This window comes from Solea solea, chromosome 11 (assembly GCF_958295425.1).
Source record: "Solea solea chromosome 11, fSolSol10.1, whole genome shotgun sequence".
Classification (NCBI taxonomy): Eukaryota; Metazoa; Chordata; class Actinopteri; order Pleuronectiformes; family Soleidae; genus Solea; species Solea solea.
Window position 1 is genome coordinate 12714811 of NC_081144.1, and position 22785 is coordinate 12737595.

The 22785-nt window shown below is 35.9% G+C and overlaps 1 protein-coding gene across 1 annotated transcript; it reads right to left on the reverse strand.

Annotated features, from left to right (window-relative positions):
• Nucleotides 1–904: 904 nt before the first annotated feature.
• On the reverse strand, nt 905–14633 carry stat6 (signal transducer and activator of transcription 6, interleukin-4 induced). The gene is made up of 20 exons (XM_058642202.1): nt 14097–14633; nt 10369–10514; nt 10093–10237; nt 9805–9885; nt 9183–9369; nt 8332–8432; nt 7997–8145; nt 6906–7022; nt 6557–6724; nt 5768–5855; nt 5426–5548; nt 5231–5323; nt 4539–4742; nt 4351–4445; nt 4128–4261; nt 3719–3868; nt 3571–3631; nt 3406–3477; nt 3078–3194; nt 905–2978 (listed from the first exon to the last, which is right to left on the reverse strand). The coding sequence occupies exons 2-20, from the start codon at nt 10500–10502 to the stop codon at nt 2918–2920; spliced, it is 2280 nt and encodes a 759-aa protein (XP_058498185.1). The 5' UTR covers nt 10503–10514; nt 14097–14633; the 3' UTR covers nt 905–2917.
• Between the last annotated feature and the right edge of the window lie 8152 nt (nt 14634–22785).

A 22785-nucleotide genomic window follows, 5' to 3' on the forward strand; every position in this document is an offset into this window, starting at 1 on the left:
TCTGCTATCCACTGCTTTGTCAGTGGGAACTCATGAGGTCTCTATGTTTACGGAATTACTTAATGTTTTTTTGAGTTACATTTTTAAAGGTTTTTATTCTTAAAGCTTCAGAGCAATGCTTTTCATTGATACATGTACAGGTGAGCGGTAGTTGGTTTGCTTTTACTTTTTGCGTGTCTGCCATGGAAAGAAAAACATAGAGAGCCAAATCAGACTGTCATAAGGAACAAATATTTTCAGGGTGAATTATTTTGTTTGAGATGACTGAGGTGTGTCTTGAGGTTAAAAGAATGCATGAGGTGTGGTGAATTCTTGTTGGTGTTGGCGAACTGGTGCCTCCTCTTTTCTCCGCTGAGCTGGGTGACTCTTAAATAGATTTACTGTCTTCTGATATAAGGCAGAAGATAGAAGGTCACAGCAAGGCAATTTAATTTTTTTTTAGTGTGTTTGTACAGGGTGACGAATGTTCGCCTTTATTTTCATACAGTGTATATTAACTTTGGAGCTCTGCAATGACCTGGTGTCCCCTTCCTTCTTCCATTCACCCTACCTCCTCCCTTTGTTTATGAGGCAGCCATCTTGTTCTGCTCTAATGAGGGGACATCTAAAGCTGCTGGGATGGAGGGAAGGGGACAGTGCGAACTTCTCTTCTCTCACAGAGAGAAGTTCGCCTTTTTGACAAAAACATTTCAGAGCAGTTATTGAACCAGGCATCTAAGCTGATTCTCTTTCTGCTTCCTCTTTATAACCCTTTTCTTTTCAGTGTGATTTGCCTGGCAGTGATTGAGTAGGAACTGCATTTTAGTGGCATGTTGAACATAAAGTTTGTGTTCTAATTGAAAAGCTTTGTGATGTACAGTGTAAAGTTTTCTTTTTTAAAAAAAAAAAAACAACAAACCCAAAACATTTCATGACTGTTGAAACTGTATGGATAGGGGATGTAATCCTAGTTAGGCAATGTCAATGGATTATGGTAGTAATGCCAATTATGTTATCAAAATGTTTTAATTCAATGAACAGCCTTTATGGTACCAGGCATGCCTTCCCAATCTCAAGCTCATTGATTTATTATTTTTATATGTTACAAAAAATTCAAAAATGCTCATGTTTTCAATCACCCTTTGTCTGCTTTTCTTTCGGATTCATAGTCGAAAAAGAAGGGACTCAAACAGATGTTTGATGAGATTTACAACTGTATATATCAAAGAAGTTGTAAGCACATTTCTGAGAACTTGCAGTACATAATCATTTGGCACTCAAACGTTATAAGTTATTTCTGTGTAAAGGCTGCAATTCATATATCTGCAACTGATTGTAGGATATTCTACTGTGTTTCAAAAAACTGCCACCAAAAGATTGCCCAAGATCTGTAATAGTAGCCTTGTGTTGATTTACCACAGAGATAATCGACACTTGAGAGCATCATCAGAGTTAAAGAGCATGTGTAACGTCCAACACATGACGGCACTGTGCAAAAGTCTTAGGTCACCATTACATTTGTTGTTTAGCGACGCTATAATGAGCATATTTCTCAATGACTTTATTGGAACACATACAGAAAATATGGGAAACACGTAAACAGTTTGGCCTTTGCTGTGTCTGCGTGGGCTTTCTACGGGTTCTCCGGTTTCCTCCCACAGTCTAAAAACATGCAGATGGACACTCTAAATTGGCCGTCGGTGTGAATGTGAGAGTGGATGTTTGTCTCTATGAGGCCCTGTGATGAAATGGCAACCTGTCCTTTCGCCCTATGTCAGCTGGGATTGGCACGAGCGCCTCCGAGACCCTCATGTGGAGGATAAAGTGGTAGGAGAAGAGTGAGTGAGTGAGTGATGTATGCAGTTTTTAAAATAAGAAAACTTTCAGGGAAAAAAACAGCTTCTAAAGGTTAAAAAGTATTTATTATGACCTGTCCTTAGACTGGAACGACAGCATGACCCTGACACTCTTGAATATGGAAGGGAACCCTAATTAATGCTACAGGCAAAACCTGTGTTTATCCTACTATTTCATCTGCTGTGAAAAACTGATGTGCCAGGTTTATACAAGACATGCTTGATCATGACATAACAGCTTGTTAATATATAAGACCAACTTCACATCATTCTTATCCAAATGACAGACAGACATAAAGACAACAAAACCGGTGATGCCCTGAGACTTTTGCACAGTAGTGTATGTGTTATATAGTTCAATAATGACATGCCCATAACTGACAGTGATGGTAGGTAGTGCAAACCTTTAAAGCATGAACTTAGTTTAGGGGAAAGTGTGATTTTGGTTTACATTAAGACACAAGACCAAAGGTACGTCTCATACACTGACCCAACTGACCCATATTCGAGTTACTAATATAAAGCATGCATACTGTTTATTACTGTGACATACAATAACAGATACTTACCAAAGCTTTATATACAGTGAAAAACGGCAAATGAACAAAATATGTGACAACAAAATCAAAAATAATCTGGCTCACTCTCAGCTGTGGTGATGTGCTTTTTCCTTTCAATGAACCTCACTGTTAGTCATCACGTACAATTGGTCATTGTCGGAAAAGCACTAATCTGTACAGAATTTCACCTATTTTGTGAAAAGCAAGCAACATTTACAAAGACATAAACAACATTGCCATCAGGGTATCAGTAAAAAAAAAAAAAAACAGAGTGCAACAAAGGCTGACAAACAGCAATGACAGAACTTTTTCACCTGGTTTGCTCTCAGTTCTTTGCTGTAAATTGATTTCCTTCTTCCCAGAGAGTCCCACAATTGTCTCCAAAAAGTTCTCACTCAAAGCCAAATGAAGCTGAAGATGGAAAATGAAATGAATGGCTGTCTTGATATTGAGACAGATGAGTTTGACTCTGGTCTCTGTTTGACATCTGCACTCCCAAAACAGCGTTGATGGGAAGTCTTCTTAATTATTCAGGGTCTGGAGAATAGTTTCTAACTCTAGGTCCATATTGTCTCCTGTGGGACTGGACAACAGACACATAACACATGATGAACTCTTCTCGCAGTGACACATTGAACCTGGAAATGGATGTCGTGCACTGGTATGATCATAAATCACCTACATGTGTTCTGGAAAACCAACAGGAGAAGTGCTGAACTCTTCAGGATTAGCTGTGGTATCCATCCCTTCTAATGGAGTAATAGAGTCTGCCGGACTGTACGGCTGACGGAACTGATTCCTGTAAGAAAAAGGATGAAACGGGAGTGGGAACAGGAACCAACATAAAAAAGGACCAGTGTGTATAATTTAGGTGAAATTATGTTCATTTGAATATAAAATAATGATTCAAAACATCCAAAGTGGAAAAAGGACTGCTCACTAGCAAGAGAGAGAAAACGATTGCGTAGAAATACATTTCATTTAGGAAGACGTGAGGACGTGACACTTACACAGGGAATGTGGAACTGCAGGGGTTATCAGGCGTCACAAGGGGAGGTGCAGCGGTGGCTGAGCCAGGATCCCTGCTCACAAACACACAAATATGACACACTCCCATTGTCTTCTATTCGTGTCAAAATGACTTAAGCTGATGTTTTATTTAGTTGTTTCCTTACGTGCCCACTTTAGTATGCAATGACACAGGAATATAACCCCCACTGGGTGACATTTGAGGCTCTGTTTAAAACAACAGCAGTTAGTTGCCTGGCTTATACTTGAACTTAGGAAAAGGAAACAATGACATTGTACATTGAAGACAGTTACCTGAGTAGAACTTTTTGAAGACTTCATGTTTGGGACTTTCAGGATACAGGTACGTTATGTGATTGATGTCACGGATGCGATCACCGAGGCTAAGGATCTCAAGATCTCTCTTGGTGAATGGCTGAATGTTCTGAATTTTCTGGCCCCCATCTAGAAAAACAAAAAAGGATGTTTGACGTGTCAGTGCACTCTGTTACCAATGGGACACTATGTTGATCAGACTGTGTGACAACAAATAGGGATGAAAATAACAATAATGAACAAATAACAAACATGTATCTTCCAAACTGTAAAAGCACAGTAGCCTCTACTTTATGGTCTCCTTAAATCATATATATATGTATAGATACATCTATGTCCAAATGAATGTCAGCCATTTGAAGACAACATAAGTCAGTCAAATACTTACTCTCAGAAGCAGAAACATATGCAATGGTGATGGCTCCAATCTCAGAGTCACTAAAGCGAAGTAAGAATGTCCCATTGGGCCTGTCTTGGAGAATCAGGTGTAGATGCTGCTTCCCAATGAAGCCAAATATCAGCCTAACGGAGCCAAACATTGCAAAAACGTTTTAAGAACTGCATCCTGTAGTTAGGTTGCTAATTTGAAAATAGCTGTGAAGTTTCCTCACCCTTCACTCCAGTAGGTTTTCAGGTGCTTCTTGGTCAGGTCCATTGCTCCTTCAAACCACTGCCAAAAGGTGAATGATCGACTTGGCAGAACCTCCTGTAAGAGTGAAAACCACAGTGAGATGTGAGTGGATGCCAGTCTGTGTGTGTGTGTGTGTGTCTGGACCAGAAAACATACATTCAATTGTACCTTATTGAACTGGGCCCAGGAAACCATCATGTTGCTGAAGTCGTCGACAAAGTCAGACTTGTCAAATATCTTCTGGGCCAGGAAGTGTTGGTTGAAGTGGTCCAGGTTGTGCTGTGTCTGCACCTCAGACGTGAATTTGCTGTTGAGCGTGCTGTACATCATCCTCCAGGGAACACGCTCGGGCACTATAAACGGAACTCTGTCCTGATAGTATACATTAACAAATGTGAGGTATGCGTTGTCCGTTTGTTACTTAGAGAAGACAGACTTATTTAGTCAGCAGCAACGAGAGCAACAAGAAGTAAAAACAAAACTAAACTCCTTCCTTTTTGATAAAGCTTATCGTTAGGGCATCTCTTAGTTATGCTGCTATACATCGAGACTGCTGGGTAAAATTCTGTGGTGTACTCACACTATGCCATTAAGTGTGTTCTTTCTCTCTCTCAACGTTGTGTCTTTCCTTCCTGCCCTCTTTCTCTCTCTCTCTGTCCTCATCTTGCAGGACAAAATCAAACTTCATACAGTGCCTCAATGTGCAGTATTTTCTTTTTCCTATCACATACCAATTCCCACCTTCATACTTGAGGTGAAGTGTTTTTCCAATGGAACCTTATGAGGTCATTGAACCCCCTTCCGTTCATATGCAACACACCCAAAAGAAGAAATAGCAGAGTAATTGTTATGACACTTACTGGTTCTGAAAAAGCACAGTCCCATATGATAGTGGCCAGAGCGTTGTTGTCCTGACTTCCATGGACAATCACAACCACCGGCAGTGAAAAAGTCTGCAATTATTGACACAGATTTACGATCAGTTTGCAACTGCTGGATCTGTTTTACAACAGCATTGTGTTTAGTTTAACGTCACACAGGAAAATGGGTTGTACCTGTATCCTGTAGGGAGTGTCACAGCCAGTGATGGTGATTTCTGCGGAGAACAGGAATGCAAACTTCTCCTCTGTCACAGACTCTGATCCTTTCCTATCAGCCCTCTTAATCTTCTTAATGGACTGTGGAACCAAAATAAGAGTTTATATATATATATATATATACAGTATATACATACTGTAAGAAAAAGAAATGTAACTTTTTGTCGTTTGATTAAAACACATTTGTGTGTATATATATATACATACACATACTATATGTATATATATGTGTGTATATGTTACTTTTTTATATTAAAGCAAAAATTAAACATGGTCAGGGTAATGAAGACCAGAACATACCATATTCCTGAAGGTAGCACATGTGCTCTTGCTGGTTGTGTTGTGTTCGAGGACGGCCGTATTGTTGATCAGTTCCCCGACATTTTCACTGCAGGAAAAACAATCAAGTTTCTTTGGCAAATTTCCAAAATCTGTGTGTGTGTGTGTGTGCGTGTGTGTGTTTGGAACCTCATGGTCATGAGGGGTAATAAGCCAATCCAAATATTGGGTATACTTGATCTTGCTTATATAAGATTTGTCATAATAATAATGCCAATGGCCAAAGCTTTCACAACATTAATTCATTTAATAAAACTGTAAACTAAAGGTTTTCAGTTACAGCTGTTTACATGAATTCATTAAACAATTCACAAATTATGATTTAAAAACACTTCATGCTTTTGTTTAACAAAGGGTTCTACATGTAAAACAAATAAATCTATTGAATACAATAGAATCCGTTTATGACCCTGGTACTTTAATGCTAGTAGTAGTTTATTTTGAACATGCAAACAACATATATATATAATATCATTTTTTTTTTTTGTCATAATCAATTAATCTGTCGATTATTTTCCAGAGTAATCGTTTGGTTCATAAAATGTTGAGCGTTTCTCAAACGTGGAAATCAGGATGTTCTAATGTCTTGTTTTGTCCACAAACCAAAATGACTGAGTTTTAATAATTTCTTTGTTATATGGAGCAAATAAATCAGAAAATATTCACATTTAAGAAGCTGATAAATCAGGAAACTTGATTTAATTTACATGCCCAAAAGGGGTATAAATATATATATAGGGTATGACTCACCCAGGTACACTGCCCAGATTCCTGGCCTGCAGTTCATTAATGATCTGTGCCTTCAGTACCACAGGTTTCCCTGGAGCAATTTTCTCCCCCAGCAGATATCGCACAGTGGTGGAGAACTTTGACTGAGTCTTAATGACCTGTGGAGGCTGCTTCTCCACGACAACAGAGCTGCAGGAGACGGCAGTTACATAAGGGAGGAAACATGTATGAAAGTGAGTCTTCTTTGCAGCTCTTTGGGAATTATAAAGAAGGAAAAGTTTAAATAGAATGGATTTATTTTCTCTTACATATCTCTAATTTGAAAATAATTAATAATTAGGAAAAAACTAAGACAGAAAAACAACGTTACCTTTGAATCAGAACCTGCTGAAGTTTCCCCAGCCTTTCCTGGAGCTCTGGGATCGGTTCCACAATCAGCATCAATTCCTGTCTCAACTTACCGTTCACTGCAAGTAACTGCTCACACCTAAAAGAAACGTACACAGACAATGAGCAGGGAAGTGAAACACCTAAACCAGTAACAAATACAATCCAGTATCTGATCAAATGTAAACTATGTATCCCCCTCTATTTTTTTATTTTTTATTATTATGTTGTCACAATAAAGGCTGCCTTTGTGCTCTATATTACGCCCGGTGTAAATCCCAGTGCAAGTGAAATTAGACATTTCCAACCCCTGCAGTTGTAAGTTTAACACCCAGGGCCCACGTTGTGTAGGTGGCAACAGCACTTGTGCTCATCGGTGTGTCCATGGGTGTGATGGTCTTAAAATGACATGTGGTTGGGTGTGATGTTGGTGCATTGCAATTCCTTATGCTGTGCTGTCTTATGGAGTTGTTGGTGTGACAGAGGGTCCATAGACAATGGAAGCAGAAGGTCCACCGGCCAAGGACCAAGTACCCATAACACGGAAAGGGGTACTTTATCTTAAGCTCAAATGTGACTTGGGCACATTTCTTTAAAGTTCCTTTCTTATTATATATCTTCTCTTAAAAAGAATGGCAAACAAATATCTGATTGGTTTAACTGATATAAGACACCTACACATAATTCAGACACAGAAATACAAGCCCTTTGCACCTCGAGCCTACCTTTGTGCTGAGATTACGCATCATGTTACAAGCAAAATTGTAGTTGGACACGCCTTAATGCACTTGTGCCAGGCAACAGATCTGCTATCACAGTAACGTATTTGTTTATTTCTCAAAATAAGTGTATGAATTTAAGAGTTATAGCTTCTTGTGAGGTCATTGTGAGCTTGACCCTTGACCACCAAATTCTTTTCAATCCATTCTTAGGGGAAACGTTTAAGCCACATTTGAAGAAATTCTCAAGGCAGTCCTACGTTATCATGTTCACAAGCAAAGGGTGAACAGATGTACAGAGAGAAAAGCTGACAACATAATTCCTCTGTTGCCTGAAAGGAGGCATGTGCCTCACCAAGTCTGCAGGGGGGTGAGGTTTTCATCAAAAGGATGTCCGATGGTGGCCTTGTGCTGCTCCCACTGCCATGCTTTCAGTCTGCTGATCAGTCGTACCTGACACTGGTCCAGACAGTCCACACACTCCTGCAGCAGCTGGAAACGCTTCTGCAACAGCCAACAGCCAGACACATTAAACTGACACACGCACACTCACAAACACGTGGATTAATACTATACACGCACACAAAAATACACACGCACACAACAGTCATTTCAGTATTGACTGAGGGAGCGCTTGTGTGTATGCACAGACAGCACAGGGGCAGGTGGGGGTAAGAAGCAGAAGCTCACCGTGGCCATTGTTTTCACATTGTATTCCAGCTGCTGGATGTTGGTTTGGAGTTTATGGATTTCAGATTGTGCCGGATCCATTCCGTTCTGTTGAATTGTCCCTGTTCAAACAGCAGATAATAAAGAACTAAATGTGACCATCAAAGGACACACATATACATTTTTTTAGAGCTGGTACATGGACTATACATTGAAAAGTATTGTAAAAGACTTTCTTCCTTTTTAGTTTTTAATCACACTGAAACAGAGTAAATACAAAAGACTGATTTTGTTGGAACAGGGGAATTCCAACTGACCAGGATTCAACAAATAAGCGATGAAGACACACATCTATATAGTCAACATGTCCCATTGGCTGTAATATTTAAATTTGCTCTACTTTTGTACTTAAATATATTTAATTCTCACCTATGAATGAGTTTGCTCTTCATGTTCAGTCTACAAGTGAATTTATGACATTAACATTTCACACATTAACCTTTGACATAATGCACACAATAGCTTCACAATAGTAAGTCTTCCAGTAAGTGATTGAGATTGCACAATACTAGGAAGTAACTCACCAAAGTAGAATTTCTGCTTCGAGTGAAATTGGGCTAACCCTAACCCTAACCCATATACACAGAACTGGAATTTATAACTACTGTAAATGTCACTACATTTCCTGCATCCACATACAGGGTGAATAAAACTGAGTATAAAATGAAATGGCAGAAAAAGGTCGGAAACCTTACAGTATGATATAAACATTTACTGTGGTTAAAGTAAAACAGCTTTACTCCAGTTTCAGTCTTTATGGGGAGGTATTTGTGTGTATGTGTCCATAGTATTCAAATACAGGAATCTCTCACCTGGTAGACTCTCATAGTTCTGTCTCTCCCAGTTGAGCTCTTCTTGCATTTGGTGCATCTTTTGTCGGATTTCCTGGACCTCCAGCACCTTCAGGACCAGGTGGTCTACGTCCTGCGTGTTGGGGAATGAGGACTCTCTGCTTTCATATGGTGGTGGGTACTGCTGAGGACTGGGGCCCTGAGTTGGCTGCACGCGTAGAACAGAAGCTTATTTTGATATCATTAAAAGCTACTTAAGAGCTACTGAGAATGTCGGGCCTTTCACAACCACATTACAAAGCTAGTACCACTTCCTGTTTTCAAAATGACAGAATGATATCCTCAAACACCGTGAGTCATGTGTGAATTGTTGGTGTTCGGATATAAATGATTGATGACTTCATGTGTAAACTTTGATTTTCAGGGTTTGTCAAGCACCTCATTCCACTTAAAGATAGAAGCCACATCCAGAGACATGCCCAATGTAATCCAGCACAGTATGAGTTCTTTTTAACTATTTTATCTGTGAGCACAAATTGTTAGAAACTACTCCTCCACAACGAATGCTTCTTTCTATAACCAACATATGTTTGATTGTGGATAATGACCTCACATGCTCTCAAATAATGAATCAGGATCTTACTGTGTTGAGAAGAACCCTCTCCCTCGAGAGGATGTCCCTGACCAGCACTGCAAACTGTAGAGGCCGCTGTTGGAACCCAGTCTGTAAAGCAAGCACTTGTCTCATTAGATTGTCTTATGAAGTAGTCGTATGCAGAACATTATCCATAATGTAACAAGTCACAGATACATAAAACATATAATCTATTCTTTGGGTTCAGTAACTATTTCCTATATGTCTCATGTTGCTCAGGAGAACACTTCCTGTCTCAGTCACTGAAGACATGCATGTATATGAAAACCTTCTTACAAATGTCCTGCTAATCTGCTTCAGCTTCATCCTGACCACCACGTTGCTATTCTGCTGAGAAATCGACTGCAGCATGCTGATAATCTGGTCCAACAGAGCTTTAGCCTGGCTTACTCGCTCCACCTTTTCCAGCGCAAAGTCCTCCCTGAAACATGCAGATACAAAACCTTCATGTAACCAACAAAGATGCACACAGTGCATTCAAACTATTTTTATAAAATACATATATGATTTGTCTGTGTGTAGTGTGTGCGGCGCACAGGTGTTTGTGTTTACCATCTTTGGTTCTCCAGCCATTCAGCTAAAAAATGTCTGACTTCGATGGGGAAGGCCTGCGGGGGATAGAGATTGTTGATGGTCTCATCCGACAGGCAGTGGATCATCTGGGACATGTGCTGCCACTGAGTCATGGTCAAACAGGTCTGTAATGGTCAGAGCGAGATGCATGATTGTTCAATTTGACTACATTTTTTCAGTGGCTGAAGAAGCATGAAAAATGTTCTTATTATCAACAAATGCTTTTTTCCATTTCTATGTTTAAACGAACAGTATATACAGAGGCTAAGAATGTGCAACAAAGATCGTCTTATATCCTTTTCTTCAGCAAAAAAAAAAAATAATAATAATAATCATTTTCACCAACCATGCAAACACACCTGAGCAAAAAGTACTGAAAATTTTTAAAATTGAATTTGTGAAATTTGGAAATATGTCACAGTTCAAAGTTCAAAACAAAAAGGGAAGGAAAACGATCTTATCTGTGACTTCTGCAAATTATTGCTCATTTACAGTATATCACTACTAAAATGTGATATAAAATGAATCATAACTCAACAACACATAAGAAAAAGGGAATAAAACAATTTTTTTTAAAGCTTGAATATGTGACCATATAAGGAGTGGTGTATTATTTCCAAGGCAATTTACCATGGGTGCTCCTGCGGCATTGAAGACAGAGAAACGCACACAATAAACGGCCCAATAACCAAAAATGTACTTTTTCTAAACTTTCATGACTTTGCCACTGTCATGTGGTATTATAAGGGTCAAACTCTTCTACCTCTGAAAGTTCAAAGGTCCACAAAGTCCTCACAGGTGAGTTCTGGCGAGTGATGAGCAGTTATCTTAACATTTAAGATTTAGGTGAAATGATTTCCATTTGGCAGAAATTGAACATAAAACTATAATCTGTGCTCAACAAAACTTGCTGGAGGAAAATGGTGGTGATGTAAACCTTATGTTCATTAACTGCAGACCCTTTTTAAACATATTTCACATTATAATCAGGGTTACATTTGACCATCTGTTACTCCAGTGCTGTGAGTTGCAGTTCTGTTCATTCCTCGTTCCTTTAGTGTTGGATGGAATACATTAATATCACCTAAAACCAATGAAAGGAAAAATGATTTTGTGAATTCATGAAGGTTATTGTGTCAAACATTTGCGCTCTGCTGTTTATCTGAGGTTATGTTCAGTATGTTCAGACCCTAAGTTACCATGATGACGTGGGTTAAAAGAGAGCAGTGAAAACTCTGAATTTAGGCTCAAATTTGCTCATTTAACTACTAAACTTCAGAATACAGTCCGTTTCCATGAGGAAGCATTTAGATTGAGTTTATGCAAAAATAAAAACTTATCACTGAGAAAATATCGCTGACATCACTGACAACTGCATGATTCATCATGTTAAGATGTACAGTACAGTACAGTATCAGAGTAAATACATTAGCAATCCATTTCCCAGCTGGAGCCTCACAGTGTAATGTACTGAGACACAACCACGTCACACTTGTTAAAAGGCAGATGTTGAGATGTTTGTCACTGTAGTTTAATAAACAACCAGGGTCACTCGAGTCTCTGCGATGGACAAAATGTCTCCCACATGAGTCTCTGGTCGTGCAAGATATGATGGGCATAAACACACAGTACACAGAGTCGTCCCTGGTGTGCACTAAAGCCTAGAAGCTTTTCTCTCCTTCCAGAAATCACTGAGACCAGTTTCCTGTCTCCATCTGTCTCTCTCTCTCTCTCTCTCTCTGTGTGTGTGGCATCCCACAGAGATTTAACTAAATGTTGCAACGATCATACAACAGGAAAACATTGTTTTTTTACATCTGGAAACATTTGATCTTGTACATTACACCATATTTGCAAAATGTGTCCTGTCAATATTGTCATTTGAAAATGTTGTATACCTTAAAAAAACGAAGAAACTGTTACGATTTACAGCAGATGAAATACTGCTGCACAACTTAGCATTTTTATCTAAATAGATTTATCTGAAAGTCCATAGATGTAATATACCATATCAAGACGCACATTACTAGTGGCAGAGCTATATAAGTAAGCTGCTATTAACACTATTGGACAGATGAAAATACAAAAATCCTATAAATCACATGCTTCCCTCTGCACAGACTGTATATGTTTATTTCTCCTTTTTGAGAGAACAATATTCGTAACAGTTGGAGAATTATGTCTTTGAAATGACACTGCACAAATGTGTTGTTAACAGCTTCATCGTTCATAAATGGTCTAAAATGACTATATCGGACAAAAAATTGGTATCTGTAGATACTCGAGTTTGTGAAAAAAGTGGTATTGTCCCAACCCTGTTAAAAAACAATGTAATTCATACCAAATGAAGTCAATTCTGTATGAACACCATTCAAAAACATCCAATTACCGTGGAGCATCAAGGCAAACAAACAAGAACATACATTTTAGGACAAAACATCATTTCATGCGTGTGCAAAGTCTTTCTGGCAGGAAGCCTTGGCAGCAAACTTTTCTCACGGGCATAAATCAAATGTCTACTTTATTCCTCAGAGGCTCGTTCAGTCTGGACAACAACAGGTGACCGCCTCTGTATAAACTAAAAAGTAAACATACAAAACTCATTGGAACCTACTATTCATGTGGAACAATAGAAATTTCCGCATTGTTGCCTCATGATGTATGAGAGGTGTAGTACTGTAAGCAAGTTCCAGAATTAGTCTTCCAGGATTCCTAAAGACGCACACAGAACTATTTCTGGCACAGTGAAGCCATGACTGCTGAAACTCTACATTCCATAAGCTCATATTAAAGGACTGAACAATTTCAGGGAAATATCTCAAAATTATTTCAATTCCATTGCTCAATATATATTGGATAATATCTTAAAAGTTGTGCATTGCAACCAAATGAATCCCACATGCCAGACTCCAAGGAAGAGTTCTAATATTCAGTAAATTGTAACTTAATTAAACATAATGTATAGATATTAAGATATATATATATCCTCTCTCAGTTGTAACACAATGGACCTCTGTACTATAATGCCCTTCTCATATTGTACAATACATAGATTATATTGTATAATACATTGATGAATTCTATCTACGTATACACAACTGCAAACTCTGGTGTTACTTGTCAAGAACAAGTGACCCGCGAGTTAAACACACACTGTCATGGTGAGTTTAATGCATTGTATCCATGTGTTTCATGAAGGTTTGTGTTGGCCTGGGATAAAACATGTCGCATGAAAATGACATTGCTAACAATATTAAAGTCTATTCCACTAAAAAAAAGGGGTTAATGCCACATAAGTTGTGTTATTATTGTCTGCATAGATATATAAGAACAGTAGAAAGACAACAACACTACTACTGCTGCTACTGCTGCTGCCATGAGTGTTACATAACTAACTTTGTGAAAAACAACAATGATTGACAGCAGCACATCTGGAGACTGTTGTGATGGTACAACTATAACATCGTTTCGTTATTAATGGAGAAATTTGAGCAGGATATAGTCATATATAGTAGCCCGTTTTAGTTTCTTTTTTCTTCCTTCCCTTTAGTTTCTTTTTTGAAAGTAGGGCATGACAGAGAAGACATTGACATCCACGTCAACGCTTTTTTTGTTTGTTTGTTTGTTTCTACATTTCTCACACGTTTGAAAAGACCAAATATGGACACAAACATGGACAACACAACACAAATAACCCTGACTCTTACCTTCAGTTCACTGTTGCTTTCAGAAACATTGATATTGTGTGTTGTGGTCGGCTGTCTCTTCCTCGTTTTCTACTGTCTACAGTGAGAACTCCGAGTGTCCTACTCAACATCCATGCACGCTGTAAAGTTGACCACCTTGTCCTCGGAAGACGGACAATCCTCCGCGATTTTTCACCGAGTCGGCGTGTATTTATGTTTTAAACGCGGGGCAGATTTCACAGAAGTTTGAAAAGCAGCAGCAGAAAGTAGGTTAGTCTCACTTCCCTGTTAGTGCGCGCGGTGCCAAGAGCGCGCCTTATTTCCTGTCCTCACGTTCAAGTTCACACATGATCACTTTGTGTGGGTGTGTGTGTGTGTGTGAGAGAGAGAGAGAGAGAGAGAGAGAGAGAGAGAGAGAGAGCACAAAACAAAACCTCACTGTGTCTGTGTTTCGTCTTCGTCGGAGTTTGTGGAATTTGTCTTTTTCTCTAAAAGAACATGCGCACAAGAATGAAACTGTAACCTAAATATAGATCTGCCACACACACACATATTTTAGACATGATGTGAACACATGAGGGGTTTTTCTACCTCGTAGAAAACAGAGAGTAATAGAGAGAGTGGTGGATACTGGGGATGGTAAACTTCCACAGAATGAGACGTAGGCGGAGTAATGTTGAGTCATTTCACCCGAGGCTTGTAACTTCCAGTAAGTCTACTCAGACACATGATACCATATCTGCAGAGGACAGCTCTCACCAGTCTTTCATCTTCCTAACAGCGCGCGCGCACACACACACACACAATATTGTCCACTCTTTTTTATCAGGACAGATTTTCACTTTTTCTTTTCGTTCTTATTTTTTATTAAATTCGTCTTAGAGACGTTGTTGTTTCTTTCTGGCATTACAGTTATTGCAGTTCATATATCCGTCCTTATAACCACGATGAAGTTAGTTTTAGGTTGGGTGTTCTCATTTAGAGACCGTCAATAAAAAAACGTTTGTTTTCAGTTTTAGTGGTCAGGGTAGCAAAGTATAATAGTATTTCTGACAAAATCAAAATGCGAAAATACGGAAACAGCGCCCCCTTTTCCTTTTTTGTATTGAACCAAATACGGAAAAAAAGATTTTGCTGGTTGTTTTGGGAGAACGTGATACATAATTATTTTTATATTAGCTGAGTTGCAATGCACATTGTGGAAAAATTTTATGTCGTCCAAATTTTGAAAAAAAAAGTCATAGTATTGTATGTCGTCCAAATTTTGATATAAACATCAAAGTGAAGTATGTTGTACACATTTTGAAAAATAGTCACAGTATAGTATGTCGTCCAAAATGTGATAAAAAAGTCATAGCATAGTATGTCCAAATTTTGACCAAAAAGTCATAGTATAGTATGTCGTCCAAATTAAAAAAAAAATCATAGTATAGTATGTCGTCCAAATTTTGACAAAAAAGTCATAGTATAGTATGTCGTCCCAATTTTGACAAAAAAGTCATAGTATAGCATGTTGTCCAAATTTTGACAAAAAGTCATAGTATAGTATGTTGTCCAAATTTAAAAAAAAAAGTCATAGTATAGTATGTCGTCCAAAATGTGACAAAAAAGTCATAGTATAGTATGTTGTCCAAAAAAACGTCATAGTATAGTATGTAGTCCAAAATTTGACCAAAAAGTCATAGTATAGTATGTCGTCCAAAATCTGTCAAAAAAGTCATAGTATAGTATGTTGTCCAAATTTTGACAAAAAAGTCATAGTATAGTATGTTGTCCAAATTAAAAAAAAAAAGTCATAGTATAGTATGTCGTCCAAATTTTGACAAAAAAGTCATAGTATACCATGTCGTCCAAATTTTGACAAAAAAGTCATAGTATACTATGTCGTACAAACTTTTGAAAAATAGTCATAGTATAGTGTCGTCCAAAATGTGACAAAAATGTCATAGTATAGTATGTCGTCCCAATTTTGACAAAAAAGTCATAGTATAGTATGTTGTCCAAATTTTGACAAAAAAGTCATAGTATAGTATGTTGTCCAAATTTTAAAAAAAAAGTCATAGTATAGTATGTCGTCCAAATTTTGACAAAAAAATTATAGTATACAATGTCGTCCAAATTTTGACAAAAAAGTCATAGTAAATTTTGTCATCCAAAATCAGTCAAAAAAGTCATAGTATAGTATGTCGTCCAAATTTTGATTAAAAAAGTCATAGTATAGTATGTTGACCAAATTTTGAAAAAAAAGTCATAGTATAGTATGTTGTCCACATTTTGACAAAAAGTCATAGTATAGTATGTTGTCCAAATTTTGAAAAAAAAGTCATAGTATAGTATGTCGTCCAAATTTTGAAAAAAAGTCATAGTATACTATGTCGTACAAACTTTTGAAAAATAGTCATAGTATAGTGTCGTCCAAAATGTGACAAAAATGTCATAGTATAGTATGTCGTCCCAATTTTGACAAAAAAGTCATAGTATAGTATGTCGTCCAAATTTTGAAAAAAAAGTCATAGTATAGTATGTCGTCCAAATTTTTTAAAAAAGTCATAGTATAGTATGTCGTCCAAATTTTTAATAAAAAAGTCATAGTATAGTATGTTGACCAAATTTTGACAAAAAAGTCATAGTATACTGTCGTCTAAATTTTGAAAAATAGTCATGTTGTCCAAATAGTCATGTTGTCAAATAGTATGTTGTCCAAATTTTGACAAAGAAGTCATAGTATAGTATGTCGTCCAAAAAACGTCATAGTACAGTATGTAGTCCAAAATTTGACCAAAAAGTCATAGTATAGTATGTTGTCCAAAATCTGTCAAAAAAGTCCTAGTATAGTATGTTGTCCAAATTTTGATAAAAAAGTCATAGTATAGTATGTTGTCCAAATTTTGACAAAAAAGTCATGTCGTCCAAATTTTGAAAAATATTCATAGTATAGTATGTCGTCCAAAATGTGACAAAAATGTTATAGTATAGTATGTCGTCCAAAATCTGACATAAAAAGTCATAGTATAGTATGTCGTCCAAAATGTGACAAAAAAGTCATAGTATAGTATGTCGTCCCAATTTTGACAAAAAACTCATAGTATAGTATGTCGTCCAAATTTTGAAAAAAAGTCATAGTATAGTATGTCGTCCAAATTTTTAATAAAAAAGTCATAGTATAGTATGTTGACCAAATTTTGACAAAAAAGTCATAGTATACTATGTCGTCTAAATTTTGAAAAATAGTCATAGTATAGTGTCGTCCACATTTTGACAAAAAAGTCATAGTATAGTATGTCGTCCAAATTTTGAAAAAAAGTCATAGTATAGTATGTCGTCCAAATTTTGACAAACTCATAGTATAGTATGTCGTCCAAATTTTGACAAAAAAATCATGGTATAGTATGTTTTCCAAATTTTGGAAAAAAACCCATAGTATAGTATGTCGATCAAATTTTGCGAAAAAGTCATAGTAAAGTATGTCGTCCAAAATCTGACAAAAAAGTCATAGTATAGTATGTCGTCCAAATTTTTAATAAAAAAGTCATAGTATAGTATGTCGTCCAAATTTTGACAAAAAAGTCATAGTATAGTATGTCGTCCAAATTTTGAAAAAAAGTCATAGTATAGTATGTCGTCCAAATTTTGACAAACTCATAGTATAGTATGTCGTCCAAATTTTGACAAAAAAATCATAGTATAGTATGTTTTCCAAATTTTGGAAAAAAACTCATAGTATAGTATGTCGTTCAAATTTTGCCAAAAAGTCATAGTAAAGTATGTCGTCCAAAATCTGACAAAAAAGTCATAGTATAGTATGTCGTCCCAATTTTGACAAAAAAGTCATAGTATAGTATGTCGTCCACATTTTGAAAAAAAACTCATAGTATAGTATGTCATCCCAATTTTGACAAAAAACTCATAGTATAGTATGTCATCCAAATTTTGACCAAAAGTCATAGTATAGTGTATCGTCAAAAATCTGACAAAAAAGTCACAGTTTAGTATGTCGTCCAAAATCCCTCCAAAACGTCATAGTATAGAATGTCCTCCAAGATGTGACAAAACACGACTTGTGAGATGGCACACAGAGTACTAGTGGCCTAATGGATAAGGCACTGGCCTCTGATGTCAGTGATTGTGGGGTCAAGTCCCATCTGGGGCTGTGTAACCTTCCTAGTGGCACCATTGCCATACTACATGAAAATGTTCAATAGAATGATAGATTCTTTTAGTGTCCTAAATTAGGCCTAGTGTGTCAACCAAAATGTAACAAAAAACTTCATAGTATGTCGTCCATATTTTGACATAAAAGTCGTAGTATGTCGTCCAAATTTTGAAAAATAGTCATAGTGTAGTATGTCGTCCAAAATGTGACAAAAATGTCATAGTATAGTATGTCGTCCAAAATGTGACAAAAAAGTCATAGTATAGTATGTCGTCCCAATTTGGACAAAAAAGTCATAGTATAGTATGTCGTCCAAATTTTGAAAAAAAGTCATAGTATAGTATGTCGTCCAAATTTTGACAAAAAAGTCATAGTATAGTATGTCGTCCAAAATGTCACAGAAAAGTCATAGTATAGTATGCTGTCCAAGTTTTGACAAAAAAATGATAGCATAGTATGTCATCCCAATTTTGACATAAAAAGTCATAGTATAGTATGTCGTCCAAAATGTGACAAAAAAGTCATAGTACAGTATGTCGTCCAAAATGTGACAAAAAGTCATAGTATAGTATGTTGACCAAATTTTGAAAAAAAAGTCATAGTATAGTATGTCGTCCACATTTTGACAAAAAAGTCATAGCATAGTATGTTGTCCAAAATGTGACAAAAAAAGTCATGGCATAGTATGTCGTCCAAATTTTGAAAAAAAAGTCATAGTATAGCATGTCGTCCACATTTTAGTCAAAAAAGTCATAGTATAGTATGTTGACCAAATTTTGAAAAAAAAAGTCATAGTATAGTATGTCGTCCAAAATCTGACATTAAAAGTCATAGTATAGTATGTCGTCCAAAATGTGACAAAAAGTCATAGTATAGTATGTTGACCAAATTTTGAAAAAAAAGTCATAGTATAGTATGTTGTCCAAATTTTGAAAAAAAAGTCATAGTATAGTATGTTGTCCAAATTTTGAAAAAAAGTCATAGTATAGTATGTCGTCCAAATTTTGACAAAAAGTCATAGTATAGTATGTCGTCCAAAATGTGACAGAAAAGTCATAGTAAAGTATGTCATCCAAAATCAGTCAAAAAAGTCATAGTAAAGTATGTCATCCAAAATCAGTCAAAAAAGTCATTGTAAAGTATGTCATCCAAAATCAGTCAAAAAAGTCATTGTATAGTATGTTGTCCAAAAACGTCATAGTATAGTATGTAGTCCAAAATTTGACCAAAAAGTCATAGTATAGTATGTCGTCCATATTTTGATAAAAAAGTCATAGTATAGTTTGTCGTCCAAATTTTGAAAAATAGTCATAGTATAGTTTGTCGTCCAAATTTTGACAAAAAAATCATAATATAGTATCTCGTCCAAATTTGACAAAAAAGTCATAGTATAGTATGTCGTCCAAATTTTGAAAAAAAAGTCATAGTATATATGTCGTTCAAATTTTGACAAAAAAGTCATAGTATAGTATGTCGTCCACATTTTGACAAAAGTCATAGTATAGTATGTTGTCCAAATTTTGAAAAAAAAGTCATAGTATAGTATGTCGTCCAAAATCTGACAAAAAAGTCATAGTATAGTATGTCGTCCAAAATGTGACAAAAAAGTCATAGTATAGTATGTTGACCAAATTTTGAAAAAAAAGTCATAGTATAGTATGTCATCCAAATTTTGACCAAAAAGTCATAGTATAGTATGTCGTCCAAAATGTGACAGAAAAGTCATAGTATAGTATGTAGTCCAAATTTTGACAAAAAAATGATAGCATAGTATGTCATCCAAATTTTGAAAAAAAAGTCATAGTATAGCATGTCGTCCACATTTTGACAAAAGTCATAGTATAGTATGTTGTCCAAATTTTGAAAAAAAAGTCATAGTATAGTATGTCGTCCAAAATCTGACATAAAAAGTCATAGTATAGTATGTCGTCCAAAATGTAACAAAAAAGTCATAGTATAGTATGTTGACCAAATTTTGAAAAAAAAGTCATAGTATAGTATGTCATCCAAATTTTGACCAAAAAGTCATAGTATAGTATGTCGTCCCAATTTTGACAAAGAAGTCATAGTATATTATGTCGTCCAAAATCTGACAAAAAAAGTCACAGTCAAGTATGTCGTCCAAAATCCCTCCAAAACGTCATAGTATAGAATGTCCTCCAAGATGTGACAAAAGACGACTTGTGAGATGGCACACAGAGTACTAGTGGCCTAATGGATAAGACGCTGGCCTCTGATGTCAGTGATTGTGGGGTCCAGTCCCATCTGGGGCTGTGTAAGCTTCCTAGTGGCATCATTACCATAATACAGGAAAATGTTCAATAGAATGATAGTTTAGTGTAGTGTCCTAAATTAGGCCAAGTGTGTCAACAAAAAACTTCATAGTATGTCGTCCATGCTTTGACATAAAAGTCATAGTATGTCGTCGAAATTTTGAAAAATAGTCATAGTGTAGTATGTCGTCCAAAATGTGACAAAAATGTCATAGTATAGTATGACGTCCAAAATGTGACAAAAAAGTCATAGTATAGTATGTCGTCTAAAATGTGACAAAAAAGTCATAGTATAGTATGTCGTCCAAAATGTGATAGAAAAGTCATAGTATAGTATGTCGTCCAAAATGTGACAAAAATGTCATAGTATAGTATGTCGTCCAAAATGTGACAGAAAAGTCATAGTATAGTATGTCGTCAAAATTTTGAAAAAAAAGTCATAGTATACTATGTCGTCCCAATTTTGACAAAAAAAATCATAGTATAATATGTCGTCCAAATTTTGTAAAAAAAAGTCATAGTATGTCGTCCAAATTTTGATAAAGAAGTCATAGTATAGTATGTCGTCCAAAATGTGATAGAAAAGTCATAGTATAGTATGTCGTCCAAATTTGGACAAAAAAATGATAGAATAGTATGTCGTCCAAACTTTGAAAAAAAAGTCATAGTATAGCATGTCGTCCACATTTTGACAAAAAATCATAGTATAGTATGTCGTCCAAAATCTGACATAAAAACTCATAGTAAAGTATGTCGTCCAAAATGTGACAAAAAAGTCATAGTATAGTATGTTGACTAAATTTTGAAAAAAAAATCATAGTATAGTATGTCATCCAAAATCTGACATAAAAACTCATAGTAAAGTATGTCGTCCAAAATGTGACAAAAAAGTCATAGTATAGTATGCTGACCAAATTTTGAAAAAAAGTCATAGTATAGTATGTCGTCCACATTTTGACAAAAAAGTCATAGTATAGTATGACGTCCAAAATGTGACAAAAAAGTCATAGTATAGTATGTCGTCTAAAATGTGACAAAAAAGTCATAGTATAGTATGTCGTCCAAAATGTGATAGAAAAGTCATAGTATAGTATGTCGTCCAAAATGTGACAAAAATGTCATAGTATAGTATGTCGTCCAAAATGTGACAAAAAAGTCATAGTGTAGTATGTCGTCCAAAATGTGACAAAAAAGTCATAGTATAGTATGTCGTCCAAAATGTGACAGAAAAGTCATAGTATAGTATGTCGTCCAAATTTTTAAAAAAAAGTCAGTTTAGCATGTCGTCCACATTTTGACAAAAAAGTCATAGTATACTATGTCGTCCAAATTTTGTAAAAAAAAGTCATAGTATGTCGTCCAAATTTTGATAAAAAAGTCATAGTATAGTATGTTGTCCAAATTTTGAAAAAAAAGTCATAGTATAGCTTGTCGTCCAAATTTTGACAAAAAAGTCACAGTATAGTATGTCGTCCAAAATGTGATAGAAAAGTCATAGTATAGTATGTCGTCCAAATTTGGACAAAAAAATGATAGCGTAGTATGTCGTCCAAATTTGGACAAAAAAATTATAGCATAGTATGTCGTCCACATTTTGACAAAAAATCATAGTATAGTATGTCGTCCAAAATGTGATAGAAAAGTCATAGTATAGTATGTCGTCCAAAATGTGACAAAAATGTCATAGTATAGTATGTCGTCCAAAATGTGACAAAAAAGTCATAGTGTAGTATGTCGTCCAAAATGTGACAAAAAAGTCATAGTATAGTATGTCGTCCAAAATGTGACAGAAAAGTCATAGTATAGTATGTCGTCCAAATTTTGAAAAATAGTCATAGTATAGTGTTGTCCAAATTTTGACAAAAAAATCATAATATAGTATCTCGTCCAAATTTGACAAAAAAGTCATAGTATAGTATGTCGTCCAAATTTTGAAAAAAAAGTCATAGTATAGTATGTCGTTCAAATTTTGACAAAAAAGTCATAGTATAGTATGTCGTCCAAAATGTGACAGAACAGTCATAGTATAGTATGTCGTCCAAAATGTGACAGAAAAGTCATAGTATAGTATGTCGTCCAAATTTTGACAAAAAAATAATAGCATAGTATGTCATCCAAATTTTGAAAAAAAGTCATAGTATAGTATGTCCTCAAAATTTTGAAAAAAAGTCATAGTATAGTATGTCCTCAAAATTTTGACAAAAAAATCATAGTATAGTATGTCGTCCAAAATTTGGAAAATTAGTCATAGTATAGTATGTCGTCCAAAATCTGACATAAAAAG